The 17,083-nt window shown below is 41.4% G+C and overlaps 1 protein-coding gene across 1 annotated transcript in view; it reads left to right on the forward strand.

Moving 5' to 3' along the window:
* The first annotated feature begins 5,219 nt into the window (after nt 1-5,219).
* The window catches only part of LOC147734868 (struthiocalcin-2-like), a 71,812-nt gene continuing 59,948 nt past the window's right edge, over nt 5,220-17,083 (forward strand). Inside the window, exons 1-2 of the mRNA XM_086953083.1 lie at nt 5,220-5,294; nt 16,375-16,422. Of these exons, the coding sequence (XP_086809209.1) occupies nt 16,380-16,422 (43 nt within the window). The 5' untranslated portion in view covers nt 5,220-5,294; nt 16,375-16,379. The remainder of the gene's footprint in view (nt 5,295-16,374; nt 16,423-17,083) is intronic.

The following is a 17,083-nucleotide window of genomic DNA, read 5'->3' on the forward strand; positions in this document are numbered from 1 at the left end:
CTGTCCTACCTTAGACAACTTACTTAAACCTAGCACCTGTCATGATTCACCTCTTAAACTCTTAAAACACGCAGATAATTCCTTTTTGACATGTTTATTGAGACTGTGTCTTTATTAAATGTTCAAATGTGGATGTTTTACCAACCTATCTGTAAGTTATTTTTCCATTTTCACATTTAAAAGTATAATCGCCAATACGTTCCGTTTTTTCGGTTTTATCCATTTGCATGTGGAATTAACTGGCACCTCAATTAGGTCATATAAAAAACGCCTGACCCTTAGGATTCTACCCTAATAGTCGATAATACTTTTTAAAGGTTAAAACATTTTGTTCTGTCACAAACTCGCGCCCCTCGTATATCACCCTTTCCAAGATGGCGCTTAAAAATTTAGGCAATAACAGACATGCGCGTAGTCCTACCTCGCGCTTTAAACCAAGCTTCAAATAGGGAGGTTTACTGCTCGCGGCTAACTCGGCTTTCCCGTGTTCCCTGTCGAACAGATTTTGATCCGTGTGTTCAAATACAAGGTAAGCCCCACGCGCTACTTGAGGCTAGTGTTAAATCGCTCATCTAGGTCTCTCCACAGACTGTGATACTGAGCTTTCGGTATATTTTGACTCTTACAGAATACCACGCAAAGAGACTGATAAATCGCCTAGTAATTACCACTGGACATTTGCGTCTACTCGCAAGGTAGCTATGCCCTTCTGAGTGTTTCTATTAAGTTCCAAACCGTTCATTTATGCTCATACTTGACTAAGCAGGTCCCTTTCTTTGCAGATTGAATTTCGATGTGCGCATATTTTAAACGTTAATAAAGAAACCACGGTCCACACCTTCCATGCTATAGAGGTAGGTTTAATTAAGGTTAGAAATAACCAATAGAACTTCTTAAATGACACTATATTGATAGTTGTTCCCCTTATATATTCAGACTTCATTTGCTGAGTCACCTGTCATCCAGAATCGAATTATCTTTGAGCTGCGCCTTTCAGGTGGACGCATTTCCTCTAGTGAGTAAAAATTTCTCCATACTATGTGCCATTTTTGTATCTCCCTGCCACGCTATACATATTAAGCACGTGGTTCTTTATACAGGCAGCCGTCTGGTGTCCTATGCGCAATTTCAAAATTGAGACCAACATTGTGGCAACCGATTTTAACTAGGTACGTTTGTGAAACATCCACATTGATTAATCATTGCACATAATGGATCGGTCCTAGCTACTATAACTTCATTCTCTTGGCCTTTCTTGAAAGTAAGATAGCGACATACTTGTGATGAGCAAGCTAAGACTCTAATACTCGATGTTTCCATTGACTTGACAACTTATACTCGATTTGCTGGTTTACATTAGCTCAACATAAAGATAGGCTTCTTAATGGTCTCTATAATAAGCCTGATAATGTAAGCTGATCACTAATTATGAATTCTGCTCGAAGTATGTTCTTTTGCAAATGTCATAATGTAGATACATATTGTTTAGTTTTGTATCCTATACATAGTGTCTGTCCATTCTAAGTGAGTTATGTATTTTTGTAGTCTAAATATGTTGATATTGTCAGCTATGTCTAGTGTGTAATAAGTCACGTTTTTTCGTAGTTAGGTTTGTCACTTGGGTGTATGGAGTAATGGTTTTTAAATAGAATAGACTTGTAATTTGTTAATATTTATGTTACAGATTACAGCATAGCTTACAGCAGTGTTTTTTATGACTACAGTCCTGAAGATGGTCTCGATAACTATGTTGTAGAGAGACCGAAACGTCGACCTACATCTTATCTCTATTGTGTTTGACTCACTTTTTGTTTTGGAGATAGATGTCTTCTCTAGGTTTTGCTGCATTATTGATTATTTGCCACTATGCTATTCTAATCAGCATTTCCTGACCTGCTTTTTTGATTTACTGCTGACCTAATGAAATCTTTGATAAAATTCCTTTTTTTGATACACCCTCGTGTTTTGTTGCTTTGTTGCTTTTATGTCTAGATGTTTTTATGTGTTTTCCAAAACTGATTGTATGCACTGTATCATTTGATTGATTCACCGGATATTTAACTTTATCCCAAGTATATTGAAATATTCATCTCTCCTATGAAATATATCCCTTGAACGCAGTCCAAGAAAAGCAACATCAACAGCATCAGCAATGATGTGGCCTGCTCCAGAGCCAAGGGCACCGCTCATGATGAGCATGACACACTTCGGCCATTGCACTGCAGCCTGTAAGCCTGGTGATGCCTGCAACCTATAGATACTAACTTTATCATTGAGGCCGCTGCATGCACTGGAGACAAAGGCACTGCTTGTGAAGAGCATGAGGCCTCAATGCCTGTTGACACCAGTGCCTCACCTGCATCATCGCTGAGTCAATAACCGATGTGGGGGATCTGCCCAACTAATCTACACTGCGGCGTTGTGAGGTACAGACACACCGCCACTGCTTTACCTCGCTTGCATCAGTAAGGAACTGATGCCTCACCTCCCCTGGAACAGTAAGGAACTGAGGCATTTCCCCCCGCCCCCTGTGTAGCAGTAAGGAACTGACACCTACCTTCCCGAGTGGTAGTAAGGAACCAACACCTCACCTCCCCTGTGGTGGTAAGGAACTGATGATGCTGGCACTTGCACCGCATCACCTCCCCATGCTGTGAACATCTTTCTTTTAATCATTACCAATGTAGTGTTTCTTTGGGAGTCTGTGTGACTCAGTGGCTGGCCTGCGGAACTCCCGGTCAGCTTCGTATGGGGGTTCATAACTATCACAACAGGGACACACTCACTCTTCCATATGAAATCGGAAGACTTAATGCCCAAGATCTTGAGGCTTAATGTAGAGTGGCGCAATGAATGTTAGCGTTATATTGGTTCAACGACCCAACAGGAACAAGATGCAGCCTCTCCCTTGTCACTAGCCCAATACTTGTTTAGAAGGCCCTCACGTTGTTTCCATGACCTCTTAGGTACTGCACATTCCCTCTGTAAGGAGATGTTGGACCTTCACCCAGGATCCTTATTATACTCCCCTAGGCTCCCATTGGAGTGGTGCACAGGGTTCTCATTGGGTCGGGAATAAGCAGCTACAGCAGCAGTCTGTGGCCTCGAAATAGGGTACATGGGAGATTTTTTTTAGAAAAATTCCTATGGCCATGTCAGCACCCTGTGCACTGCTCCTACTACACTTGTGAGTTTCATTTCTATTGAGCTCATAATTTAATGTGGACCTTGTTATTTTATACACTGGTGAAACTATGGATCTACCAGCACTCACAAATATCTTACAGGCCTCATTGTCAATATGGGTGATAGCAACACTGTATGCCTTCTCTTAGGAGTTCCGGCCGCTGGTTGAACCAAGGCGCACAGCGATTGGCAAGAAGTCATAAAGATTAGCGATGCACAATGGGCTTACCGTTGCTTCGTAATTTGCACTGTATCTTGGAAAGGTTTCAATCCTCTGGTGCACTTCAATTACCTCAAATGTATATATTACACCCGGCCCGATTGTACTTCTATGGCTTACACGGTGACACCACACTGCTTGCGTTGCAGTAAAGACGAGGCTGATTTTGCTCAAAAAGCATGGCACTGCCCCAGAGTGCAAAACTTTTGGCTTAAGATAGATTAAATCCTGGAGGATATCACAGGAGAGCCAGTGCCCCATACAGAACTAATAGTGCCCCTGAGCTACGATGGAGACATCCCAAAGGGCTACCGACAACTTGTGGCTATAGGTTTTCTACTGGAATTACGCAGATTAGGGATGCACTGGATGAAGCGCCCTCAATCTAATGTGTCAGAGTGGCACAGTGATATGACCATTGTAAGACCCAATCAGACGTATACCATGACCTCATGCCAGCATGAAACTGCCCCAAAGACATATAAGGCCCATGTCAGGAATACCTAGTGCGTGTACAGAACGATATGTATGAACACAAGGTAATGGATTTTTTTTTGTCTGATTGGACCCAAGTAGCAGCCTTGTTTGTTTGATAATTGTCTGGAAATGCCAAATCTTGTGTGACCAGACGGCAGGGTTTTCCTAGGCCATTGGCTCCCGTTACATATAACATAAGCTGCTTTGCAAATAAACACCTAATTCCAACCCCTGCCGACAACCGTGGTGTAACCATAAATATTTTTGTAGGATCATCTCCATCGATTGATACAAACACACCAATGCACTATGACATACCACCATGCTAGTCATGTCCAGTACTGCTTTTCTATTTGTTCAATGTACCTCATCTGTACCAAGGATGTCATTCTCCATTGCCTGACTGGTGAATTAATCAAAATGAAAATGCGTTTTTAAAAATGTTATCAAAGAACATCGGATTGTGTTGCATGTTTAAATCAAGCAAAGCTTAACATTGATGCGTATACAGTACATGAAAGCATTTTACTTTCCAGCACAGTATATGTTCAAGAAAAGTAGTGCTGCAGTGGACAGACATATATTTAAGTCATTTATGTAATGTTTGGGTCTGAGTACTGGCAACAAGATTAGTTGACCCTTGCTGACTGTGCTGGAAGGATAGGAGGTAAAAACTCAGATACTCTAATGCACAATCGAATATGAGGTGTCAAGATCACCATGTCTTATCCTTGCTGTCAGGCAATCAACAGCTCTTTGAGTAGTGATGCTGTTGAAGACACAATATTATTATGGATAACTATGATAGCCTTTGACAAAAACTCCCAATTCCCCATTTTCATGCTGCTTATTCATTACAAATGACCTACTCTATATATTAATACCATCGGTCTATATGTTATATTCAGTGTCAAACAAATAATAAGATGATTGAAGATGTTACTATTTGTGAAAAAATGTGTTTAAAAAATGATTCATGTGCATGGTAGACCAAACTAAGCACACATGATAAAGCTGTGATTCCGAAGCCGTGGAGTGAAGGGTTAGTGCAAAATGACACCTTTAGTACTGTAAAAAAGAAAAAAGCTATTCTTGTTATTCAGGGAAGTAGGCCATTTTGTGCTAGCTGTGTGATGGCTATGGAAAAATGGGAACATTCCTGAGATAACCTTGATAGACAGGAGAAAAGCCATCAAGCAGGAAATGCACCTATATCTTTGCATGAAACCAAGAAGGGATAACCCGTCTAGTAAGTTTACATACAGGAAATATGTGGGGGACCAAAAAGTGTGTTTAACTATTTGCATATGCCTGCTAATATAAGGAGACCAGAAGATCACTGAAATTCAACTGCTGTTTTTGACACTCAGTCAGTTATTAACAGTGAAGCTTGCTGACCCTGCTTTGCCAGGTAAGTCTTTGCTCATCGAGCAGGGAGTTAAACTGTTACTAATCCTTGTATTCTGCAACAAGGGCACTGTATAGAGAAAGGGGACAGTGTGTGGCAAGGAGACTCAGCTGTGTGTGGGAAGAGGATGCATTGCATGGCAGCTCAGGTTAAGGCTCGTTTTCATAAGGGGGAGACTAGAGAGTTGGAGGTAGATTATAGCGACGGGATGTTTTTCCATAGCTGCCTTAGCTGGCTTTTTATTTTGTTTTACCTGCACAAAGTTGTCAGGTGACAGATGTAATTTTGAACACACATAATGTACAAATGTGTAAGTCTTATTCAGTAACTTTACTATGGTGCTGGAAATTGTATGGCAAATTTTATAACATTTGACACAGCACAACTTAGCAAGACAGCTTGCTGTGCTGTGTGAAATGGAAAGGACTGCAATGTGCTATATCTAACAAGATATGGGGCATATCTGCCCTCTGCCTGTGCTGCCGCACTCTGAGCTGCCTGGCGTCAATGCATGTACCCTTGTTGGTACTAAATCCTGGTGCAAGGGTACCTGGGTTGCATGAAGGATAGTCTTGGTGCATGGAGGAATAACTCCTGCACAAATACAATCCGTAGAGGTGTTTTCCTCTTTCTAAGTGTGCTGCAGAAGGCAGAATGCAGCACACTAAGAAAGAGGAAACAATAAGGAGAAATAAACATACTTCTCCTTGTTGCGCATACATGTTATACCCAATGCCAGGATTACCAGTCTTGATAAATTTGGAAATGCACCAAAAAACAGGGGTCGATGAGAACACCCATGCTCCAACTTTGTAACGCCTTCTTGGTACAGAGTAATGCAAGACAGCGATGTTGCCTTGCATTACTCTAGATTTCCCAAGCCACACAGAGCAACGCAATCCTTTGGTAAATGTAAGCTTCATATCTAGAACGTGGACACTCTTGAGTGGAGAATGGCCAAATAAATATTGGTGACAATGCAGTATCTCATTGGTTTGGCAAAAACTGACCACAGGTGAATTTACTAATATTTAACTGCTTCTATAAAACACTTTGACATCCAAATAGTGTTTGTGAACTCTAGAATTGAAGACTGCTGACAAATGCAACTGATGTTTGCAGGCAAAGAGCTTGGTTTTGAGAGATTTTCTGAAAATGGAGAAGTTTTGCCAATGTTGGCATATTATTGCTAACCTGAACCTTTTAAACTTTTAGGGCCTGATTCACAGAACTAACTTAAGATAAAATCCTGAAATGACTACTTTTGGTATTCACAGAAGTTAGGATTTTGTCTTAAGTTTGTCTTAAGACAGACTTAAGACAAAATCCTAACTTCTGTGAATACCAAAAGTAGTAGGTTTAGGATTTTGTCTTAAGTTAGTTCTGTGAATCGGGCCCGGGATGACTACAGTTAGTAGATTTGCAAAATGCTCACCTTGTATTGCTGCCAGGGAGGGAGATGGTTTCTCTGAATACATCACTGTGGCAAGAGACCTCATTGTGGAGGAGAAATGCTATGATGCCATGGTAGCGCAGGAGGGTTCCTACAGCAGTTGGTTGAGTGCAGTTTTAGCTCTTCTGGACAAGATTGTTAAGGTTTGTGAGGAATACTAGTAATGCTATTCCTCAATAATACCAATGCTGTACCTAATCTGTTTGTGGAATGGATGTTTGTCCTGCTACCCTTGATGTGCATGTTATGTCTGAGAAGTGTTTATTTTGTAAAATAATAAGTGCTGATGACCATATTTTTCTCGGAAACCTACAGAATGCCCAATGCCAAACTTTTATAATTTTGATTCCACCTCATGTCTCTTTCATTCAACCATTTCTCTCACTTTTGCAGACTCTTTTTCATCCCTGCTTCTTACGTTCCCACTCTTTTTTCATTATTCTCTTCCCCTTTTTTAACCGCTTTTCTCCCTTTTACTTTCTTGCTCTTTATCAATGACTACTGAGGCAAATATGTTCCAGTCCCAAAGAAATAGTGCCAGTGGGCCCCAGCTTGAAACCACCAGTTAACATTAAGCTCTGTCTATGAGCTGAGAAATATCACACAACAAATATTCACAATATACCATCTCTTTGTTTGTGGGTATCTTGCAATCATCATCATTGTTATGCATTGTGTGAGAACTGGAATCTTCACCTACTGCACTTATTCTGTGTGTAAGGGCTGGTGCACTGTGCATGATTGAAGTGTACCTGCTTGCTTGGCATTTGAACTGCAGATGCTGGTAAGTACTTGCACTGTAAATGTTTTTCCTCATGACAAGCATTCACTAACTTTACCTGTTCATTGTCAGTGAAATGAGCAATGTAAAGGCTTCTACCATGTACCATACTTGCTTCATACATGTGTCAGAGAACATGTACTGTGGATATTTGACACAGTTAGTGTTGGTTGAGTTTAAGAAAAGGTTGTAACTGTACATGCTTTGTGTATGAGTGTACCATGTACTGAGGATGCCTCGCCAGTAGCTGCTCTGTCCATGAAGGAAGCCAGAATGGTACCTGCTCTGTGTCTTAGGTAACTTTACACCGCAGATGATTGTTCTGTTCTTGCTCATGAGAGAAGTGTGAAATGTGCATCCCTGACTGGGACTGTACTATACTGTACCTGTTGTATGTGAGGAAAGATTGCACTACAGGTGCTTGAAGGGTTTACACTTTGTCTGAGACAGTAGCTTGTACTACACATATCTGTATTATAACAGTTCTGGTGAGCAAAACATGCCTTCTTTGCCACTGCTGCAGCTTGTATGTCAGTATAGTGGAAACTTTCACCGCTGCTCTTACTGGGCATGTTCTGTGCATGAGGGTATTAATATCTTTTTCACCATATGCCCTCAGCAACCTAATGCCAATAACAACCACTGCTAGCATTTTGATGTATTTTCCACCTGAGAAAATACACTCATGAGATTCTGGCAGTATTACTCCTACCATGCTACCAAGACTTATATCGCTTTCCCAGAAACCACTTGCTCAGCTTGTCTTGGCATATTTAGCTCCTGCCTGCATTAATTTTCAGCAACTGCGCTGTTTTGCTCTCCTTCATCATATATATTAACGACTCCATGTGCTACACTGGCAATAGTGTTGCTATACTATCCAACGCTTTCCTTCTAGTTCTTAAGGTGCCATATAAAATGCTTCCACACATTTCCAATGAGCTCACCTTGTATGTCCACAGCATAAATGAGCAATTACATTTACAATCCTTCGTCTCCTGTTCCGCTTCATCTCACCTTTATATGAACTCACCACTTCATAATACAAACATGTAATGATGCGCTGCTCACCTTTATATGATCTCACTAGTCCATAGTGAAAACTTTGATTTCAAAAGTTACACTTTATCAACCTTTACCACAGAAAAGGTCAGTTTAGTATTTGCAAATCCAATTGGCGATTCTGACAAAATATCTTTTATGAAATTCAAGAATTTGGTCAGTTGTTATCAGTTCCGGGAATGGTTGAACAATTGCAAAAAGTTAATTGGTTAACATGAATAATTATAAGGCCCGGCCAACATGACACGACATTTTCATCATTTGTGGACAGTTCAATAATTATGTGGGGCCAAATTGAGGATAACCATATATACAAATGCTAGAATAATGTAGCCCTAATCAAATTATAGAACACCTAAGACATGTAGTGTCACGACTTGCATAACCTCCCTTCTCCAACAGACCCCTATTCTGTACCAACACCTCCCTTATTGCACTTTCCTTGCATCACCATCACTCAATCCCCAGGAAGAACTATAAACTTTTCTCTATGACTAATCCAGAAATAGCACCTCGCTTCCACTCAGATTCATCTTTATGGAAATAGTCTAACCCTCTTGATCATGAAGTTCAACATTGAGTTTTAACCTGAGTTGTGACCGTAATGTGTTTTATTGAAGGGTACTTTAATCCAACATATCTTCAAACTGCAGATTTTGCGTTTCCTTACTGCATGCTCGGTGACTGAAAGGTTTATTATTTATCCCTCTTTGCCCCCATGATTGTGAAGCTAATTTACCAATATTTCCATTGTGTTATATTTTAATGAATGAATACATTTCATATTTATTCATTATTGATTGTATTACACTGTGAGCAATGCACCCTGCTAACCACACTTTGCAAGAAACTGGGTATGGTTTATTGCAAATTAAACTCACATAAGTAAGCTTTTGCCAGTGACCCGTGTTATTTACAGTTCCACGCCTATTCAATCAATAATCTAAATAACCAAGAGTGGTTCAAAGGCACAGGTGCCCTATTTCTGGGGTTAACCATTCAAAAAACCATATATCACAAAATTGCTATTCACATATTTGGGATAAGCACTGTGTGAGAAGTTAGAGTATTCCATGGTTAGCCAAAAGAAAAATTAAGATTACATATGTGTTCTAACACAATTGTAAGGTTGATCAAGTATGAGGATGCTTGTTTGTATTCATAGTATTATTCTGTATTTCTCTCTTGAAAGGTGCATGACTACACAGCCAACATGTTTCATTCTGAAAACAACGGGACATCCTTAGGGCTGATAAACATAAGTAATTTATGACACATGTTAAAATCACTTTTACTGCAATTGTAAGATCAGGACATAACTGACAAATACTAAAACTACAAATTGTTAAAATCATGCAAACTATATGTTACGTCTTAGGGCACTTAATCCCCACCAAAAAATTGTGACCCTAAATGTAAGCAAGACATTAGACAGGTGCAGATTTATAATAAAGTAGTCAACTAATGTATAAGCAATTTGTAATCTTTATTGGTACCATTCTCTGCAAATTTACATTGATGTCCATTTCTTAAGTACACTTCCATTCTTTTAATTCCTCATACTCTAGGATTGGCAGGTATGCATATGGATCGTACAAGATGCGAGCCCAAACACTTTGAACAGTCATGTTTCCTGTAAATACAAATGTTAACCTCATTCATGCTCAGGAAGACTCCTGGCCGTCATGAGTCATAGTAGTCGTGTGCTCATGACGGCCCGGAGCCGTCCGAACGTTGCCGTTCCTCCCATGTGCGGTTAATTCCACACCTGTATGGGAGAATTGATCAGTGTGGGGAGTTCGGACACCTGCCGGCCGTCATGAGCACACGCCTACTGGGACGCATGATGGCCGGGAGCCGTCCTCAGTATGGCAGCGCCACGCCCAGCCCCACCCCTCTGGCAAAGCAGCAGAATTTGCCGCGGGGATAAGGGGTTAAAATATACCAAAACTCTTTTTTTACACCTTTATCTCAAATATTCATTTCTGAGTAGACAGTCACAGTTTGTTATTCTTTAAATCCTATATATAATTAAGTATTAATATTATTCTATTATAATTGCCTAACCTAATGCAGTATATAAAAACAACAAAATGCATAATCAATACTTTTTTCACTCAAGTATTATTGTCTGTAACCTGTGTTTATTTGCATTTTTTCTATTATTTCTATTTACAGAGTCTTATTAACTCCAGCAATAATCATATTATCAAAAATTCAAATACCGTTTATCTAATATTCTACCATATGTGGGTGCTCAAAGTAAAAGTCAAATGTTTGTTATTGAGATTAGCCATATCAACAACTAACATATAGAAAAGTGTATTCAAAATACACAAATATTTCCATGCAGACTTTGAAAATGAACCAAGGCTTAGTCAGCAAAAATATATAAACTATGTACTTATCCAAATAAATATATCTCAGAGTACATTAGCCACCTCTCTAGGTAATACCTGCCTGTTCCAAGAACAGACCAACCGTAAAATTAATACTCATGCCAAGTATTAAGCATTGTTCTACCATTTTTGAACTGACCATGTCGAATTCATGTTCATTCTAAATGTTGGTGATCAAACTGCCCTGAACTTTTCACACACATGCATAGAACAGGTGAGGTCCATGAAACTGAATAATAATTCAAAATATATAAATGGCATCATGTTGGGAAACAGCACAGCCAGTTCCTAATAATTAGTTCAATGCTCTTCGTCTATTAACCAAATGAAACCATCTGGCCATCATAAACAAGTCAGGTAGGGCTCATCAGATAGCAGGCAAACTATCAAGCACATCACAACCCAATTATACAAACAAACGAATAATCAAAAGTCCACACAAGAATGCTATTGAACAAAGGTATAATCCTCTCCAATAATATAAAAATCTCAATTATCCACCCATTGTTCATGATGGTATAGGTTTGCTGACAAATATGGCACCAACAATATTTCAATCAAATGTATTCGTTTTCCCATACCTAAAACATTTATTCAGAGCCAAGTTACAGCATCATGGTTGTGTGCAAAAAGAGGGCCATGATCCTATTCCTATAAAAGCCAACCCGGAAGTCATTTCAATAAATCCAGTCATATTAGGCACTTGTTCAATATCTACATTATAACATTAGCCCTCTTGGAAAAAGAAAAATGTGTTCCTTATAAAAATATAATAAACAAAGGGAGCCATTATTGGGAAAATGGTTTGTTACTATTATTCTAAAGTCAGCTCTGAAATTAAAGCACAATCTAATATCCAATCCCACAAGTGGTAACTAAGTTGGGCACACAAGTAAACAAAATCATGTCAGCAGCCATCTTAGTAGAAGAAACAGTCAAATACCTACAAAGGTTCAATTCCATTTAATTGTCTCATCTAAAATAGCCCATATTGTGTCCATAGCTCTCATAAAACCATAATAAAAAAATAATGAAATTAAAGTATTTAAACAATCAATGTATTTAAACACCAATTGTGCTCGGTAAACAAAAGTTGGAGTAAATGAGTAGAGATTTTACAGACCTTTTTCAAATATGTCCAGGCTACAAATGATTACTGATTCAACAAAGCACTCCAAAATTATAGAATCATTGTTCTATTATTACAAATGCCTATCAACAAACTGCCAATCAAATTAAATACCCAACATGTGTGTGTTAAAGATAAATTACATTGTCTGCCTGTTTATTCCTTATCTCAACTCTCGCTATCAATGGCACAAAAGGGGAATCAGTCCTTATCTGTCCCTGTACACTTATGTGATATTAGGGATATGAGACATCTTTATTGAGCTGTGTCCTCACATGTTCCATAACTCCCTTGTGGTCTTACCAACATAGATCTGGTCACAACTACTTAATCTGCATCTGTCCTCAGCTGCATAAACTATATGTACAATTACTAAAGAGAAGCATCAATGGCAGAGGTATCTGTATGTGTAGGGATTCCATTATAGCATGCCTTAACCCCAGCAACCCGCAGTTAAACTGTAAATTAATTCAATTCTTGGCAGTGGCCTTTAGCAGGAAACGCTGGTTGCTTAAACTCCATAAAATTTGTCTAGGTTGTATTAATGGTGAAAAGAAGACCACAGTAGTGATCTGTCCTATTTGCCCAACTTAATGACTAACCAGTGATCACTCAAATGTTGATGAACATGGCCTTGGTTGCATCTACAGCAGAAAAAGTCCACAGTGGCCCAGCTCATTTTGCACAAGCACTACTGCAGATTCTTGAACCTGGCCACAACCTCCTGTACTACTAAAAGCGAATGATCATGATCATTGGCTGCCATGTAGTGACTTCCCATGAAGTCACCACGTTAATTCACTTCAGCCACTGCAGCCAGTTTTATCTGTAAATGTTTTAAAGGTTGAGAAAGGCCTCTATCTCTGCCCAGTATTAAATTATTTAAAGATGTTCTGTGACATGACGTGTGTAAAGATCAAAGTTGAATGATTGTTGTCATCTGCATTGAGTGTATTATTTTAATGATTGTCTATTTCGAAGAAATATGGGACGCTTTTAGGAGCATATTATCAAGAACGGGGTTAAAAGTATTGCAGCTTTAGCCTAATTTTAACGCCGTTCTTGATAATATGCCCCTTAGTTCATTAACTTGCTCTAGAAATGTACGTTAGCAAGAAATAAGCTCATTGGATACACATTTTATGATGTTTATATATAGTAATGAACTTCAACAATAAACTTGAACCTGGTCATGCCCACAGACAATCACATAAATTACATATGTGGTCTGGCAGTTTATAAAATGTCTTTGTTAGACCTGTCAGCCCTAGGGTGGTTTTACCCTGTTTTATTTCCCTTTTTGCCTCATTTTTGCCCCAAATATTTTTTTTGGACCTAAGCCTCTGGGCGCCTTACCCCTGCCAAACAGTGCTGAAGTGTAGGTGCTCTCTCCTATTGATATGGCTGCCACAGGCCCCTGCTACTGCGGAGTGGCCATTGTACATGCACGCACCAGTAGTTAGGAGCAGACTGGGACATACTGCCACTCTATCCTTGCCGTCCGCCTTTTTGTCACATAGACAGACATGGTAGATGCCCCTGGAACCTTCCAGCCCAGGGAGGATTTATGCTTTGCCACCTTCCAGGAGGGTCACCTGACCTAGGGATATAAGAGGAAAGTAGGGAAACCTGACTAGTTAGTTGGGGCACAACTGGACCTGGGGAACCCTCTGCAGGAGTATAGGCTGTTGGGCCTAGGGGGGAACCCACACTACTGAGACTGACTGAGCGTAGGCCCTGCTGTACCCAAGATAGCTGAGGGGATCTGCCAGCCTGCTGACCTTGCCCAGTGAGGGGGAAACCCAGAAGACCAACTCCAATGTGCCGCAGGGAACCATCCTTCCTCTTGTGCCTGCCAACTCAACCCTGTACCCTTCCCACAAGTAACTGCAGCTAAAGGCCTGCTATCAACTAGCGCTGAGACTGAGAAGTGCTGTGAAACTGACGCCAGCCATGCCACCAGCGCTGGAAGTCTGAGAGTACCACCCCCCTCTGGGGGCCCTGAGGTGTGAAGTATGCGCTGAGACTGCAATGCGCTGGGACTTATAAGGGCTGAACCTTACAGGTGTTGTGACCTGCATGTGCTGGAAGCAGAGAGTGCTGCAAGCTCCCAAAACGCTGTTGCCGAATCACCGCCGCTGCCCAGGTCCCGACTGTGCCCTTGATCCCAAGCGCTGACTCGTAGAGTGCCCTGTGGCCCCAGATCGCTGCCGCGCCCCCTGCATTGTGTGGAAAAGGGTGCGCTGTTGAGGGAAATCACTGCCGCTGGCCAGGAACTGGTAGATGAGCGCTTTGCCCCAGAAGGAGATTGGGCTGTCCTTTGAACCGCTGCAGCCTCCGAAGTGAGGGGGGCGCTGTGTAGGCCACGCTAGGCCTGGGGAGTGCCCGAGAAGCATTGCGAGGCAACCGGGGTGCCAGCAGCATCACAGGCTGCGCCCCTGGTGAGCCGCGTCCCCATTGGCTCCTGCTGCCTTGCCCCCGAGAACTGTGCCCTTATTGGCTCCCAGGCCGTGAAGAGAACCGGAAGACCCGGAGCCCATCCGGATATCAGCGAGGGGGCTCCAAGGAGAGCGGGAGCCCCCGACCTCCCCAGGCGGGGTCCGAAGGAGCATGGAGGCAAAGGGGGAGTGAGGAAGCAGCGGGTGCCCCGCAGAGCCAGCATGGGCCTAACAGTGGACGTCGCCTCCAGGTAACCCCCGGGAGGTAGGCGAATTGAGTACTTATAGCGGGCTGCCAGGTTACAGCGGAATGGCAGCCCCATGACCGCCCCTCACTAAGAGAGACTTAGAATGAGCAGCAAAGGCCTTATTTAACCCCCGGTCTGCCAGAGCTGATGTGGGGTGCCCCAGACTGTTACCTGCGAGGGGCGCAGCCTAGAACTTCGCTGAGGCCGCCCCCCTAACAACAGAGGAAGCCTATGGGGATTCTGGGGCCTGGAAAATTCAGTAAAACACTCCCAGGCACACATCAGGACTGTCTGGGGCGGTCTTGCCTACCACATATTGCTTTTACTGAATGTGCATCTAGGAAATGTTGTGCCTGTTGCCTAGATGATCCCCATGCATAAGAAATGTCACTTGTATGATCCCCTGGCATCGGAGATGTCACTGATGTCGTATTCATATACACAAAGTGTTGCATTTCATGAATGTGCATATAGGATATGTTGCCTATGTTTTCCCTGAATATCAGAATTGTTTCCTGAATTGAATTTATGCCTAAGCAATGTTGCCTGCATTGATCTAAGCATATGAGAACAGGTTACCCTGTTTTAAGCGAGAACCAAGCGTTACCTACCTGAACCAAAAGTAGATAAAGAGTCTTGTTTTATAAAACAGCCTGGTGTGGTGTCTCTTCATTGCGCCCATATTATTGAGTCAGTGTCAGTGAGTGCTGCACCACTGCTTCATACATTGCCTTCGGGTGCCTGCCTGCCTCGGGCCAAGCTACCGTGTCGGAATCGGTGACCCCGGTTCTAACAGTCTTATTTTGTGATCCTGCTTGAAAAGGTTGTTTTATTTATGCCCGAATTACAAGCTTTGCAAGTTGTACAAATGAAATCCAATGGTTGATCTGGCAGGCAGGTTCTCTGGTTTAAGGGGCAGTTTAGCTTACAATCTCTTTGTTCAATCAATGGATATCTTAACCGACTTTCAATGCACAAGTCTATGTCAATCTAAAGATCACAACTGTTTCCAAGTAGTCAGTCATGGCAATCTTCTTGTTGGATAGCCGGTTGGACTTGTTAAACAGCCGACAGATACCCTCTCACTTACTTTGGACAATCCAGTTACACAAACACTAGCCATTCCACACCCATCCCTTTGGAGCAATAGACATGCCCCCTCCTAGAAAAGTGTTTCCTCCTGTCCATCTCTCAAATACTGTCCATATCAGCTTCTAAACTAGGTAAGGAGATTGGATTACCTGTCTGTTCATCATTTGGTAAGCTACAGGCACTTGACGAGACAACCAAACCCATCCTTTCAGACTCTTGGCTACTTCTCAATACTTTAGTTTCATTTGGGTTGTTTATGGCCTCCTAACTTCTTGGGTAGGAATCTGCTTGAGTTGAAATTTCACTCTAGAAATAGTGTTGATTCAACGGGAAGTATAGCAGCCTCAGCCTGCTTTGCATGTTTTTCCTTTGTTAATGTGTGGTGAAGGCTGACTAAAGTATATTAAACTACTTTATGAATCTTCCTGAGCACATCACAAGAAAATCATTAAAAAACGCCTAATTTTCTTTTTCTTTTCAGAAACCATGAAAATGTTCGGCATTCTGCTTCTCTTCTTGATAATAGAAGGTTTGTGATTTATGTTTTTCATAAAATGAGTGTCACTAGTTGCATTTTCCCATAGGTATCGAATTGTCTACTCATGTAGCTATTTTATTAATGTAATAGTGTCATAATTCACAATCACATTTTCAAATTGTATTAAGCCTGTGGGTATTTTGTTTTAATTCTGGATTGTCTTGATAGTGGGAAGGGAAATAGTTGCATTTTCATGTTTTGCCAGAAGGTCTCCAAGTAGAAAGATAAGGATTGGGGCATTAAACAGTTTGATTGAGAGATGTAGAGCAAATTAGCACATAGACATTAAATACGTTCAAACCAACTAAATAAAATAGACACTAACCTTGCTGCACATCCTCTTCGTCCAGTCCGGGTATTCTTCTCTCCTCCAGCAAGAGCCCCAGACAGCTCCCCTAATCAATCCTAGATCTGTTCTCATACTGTTAACCAGCATGAGAGAAGTCGCAGGGTTGGGTGGAGAGGGCTCTGTCTACACTCCCAAGGGCACTGGAGGAGCTTTCTCCCAACCCAGCTGTATAAGACTGTGGGTAAGAAAGGTTTACAGTGCATGTGTCTGTCTGGCCGTCGCAAGACAGCCGGCCAAAGTGGCATGTGCACTTTAAACTTAAGTTGCCAGATCACCACTCCGCCATGCTGCTTCCACTCTGTC

The sequence above is a fragment of the Lissotriton vulgaris genome, chromosome 1_2, assembly GCF_964263255.1.
Source record: "Lissotriton vulgaris chromosome 1_2, aLisVul1.2, whole genome shotgun sequence".
NCBI lineage: Eukaryota > Metazoa > Chordata > Amphibia > Caudata > Salamandridae > Lissotriton > Lissotriton vulgaris.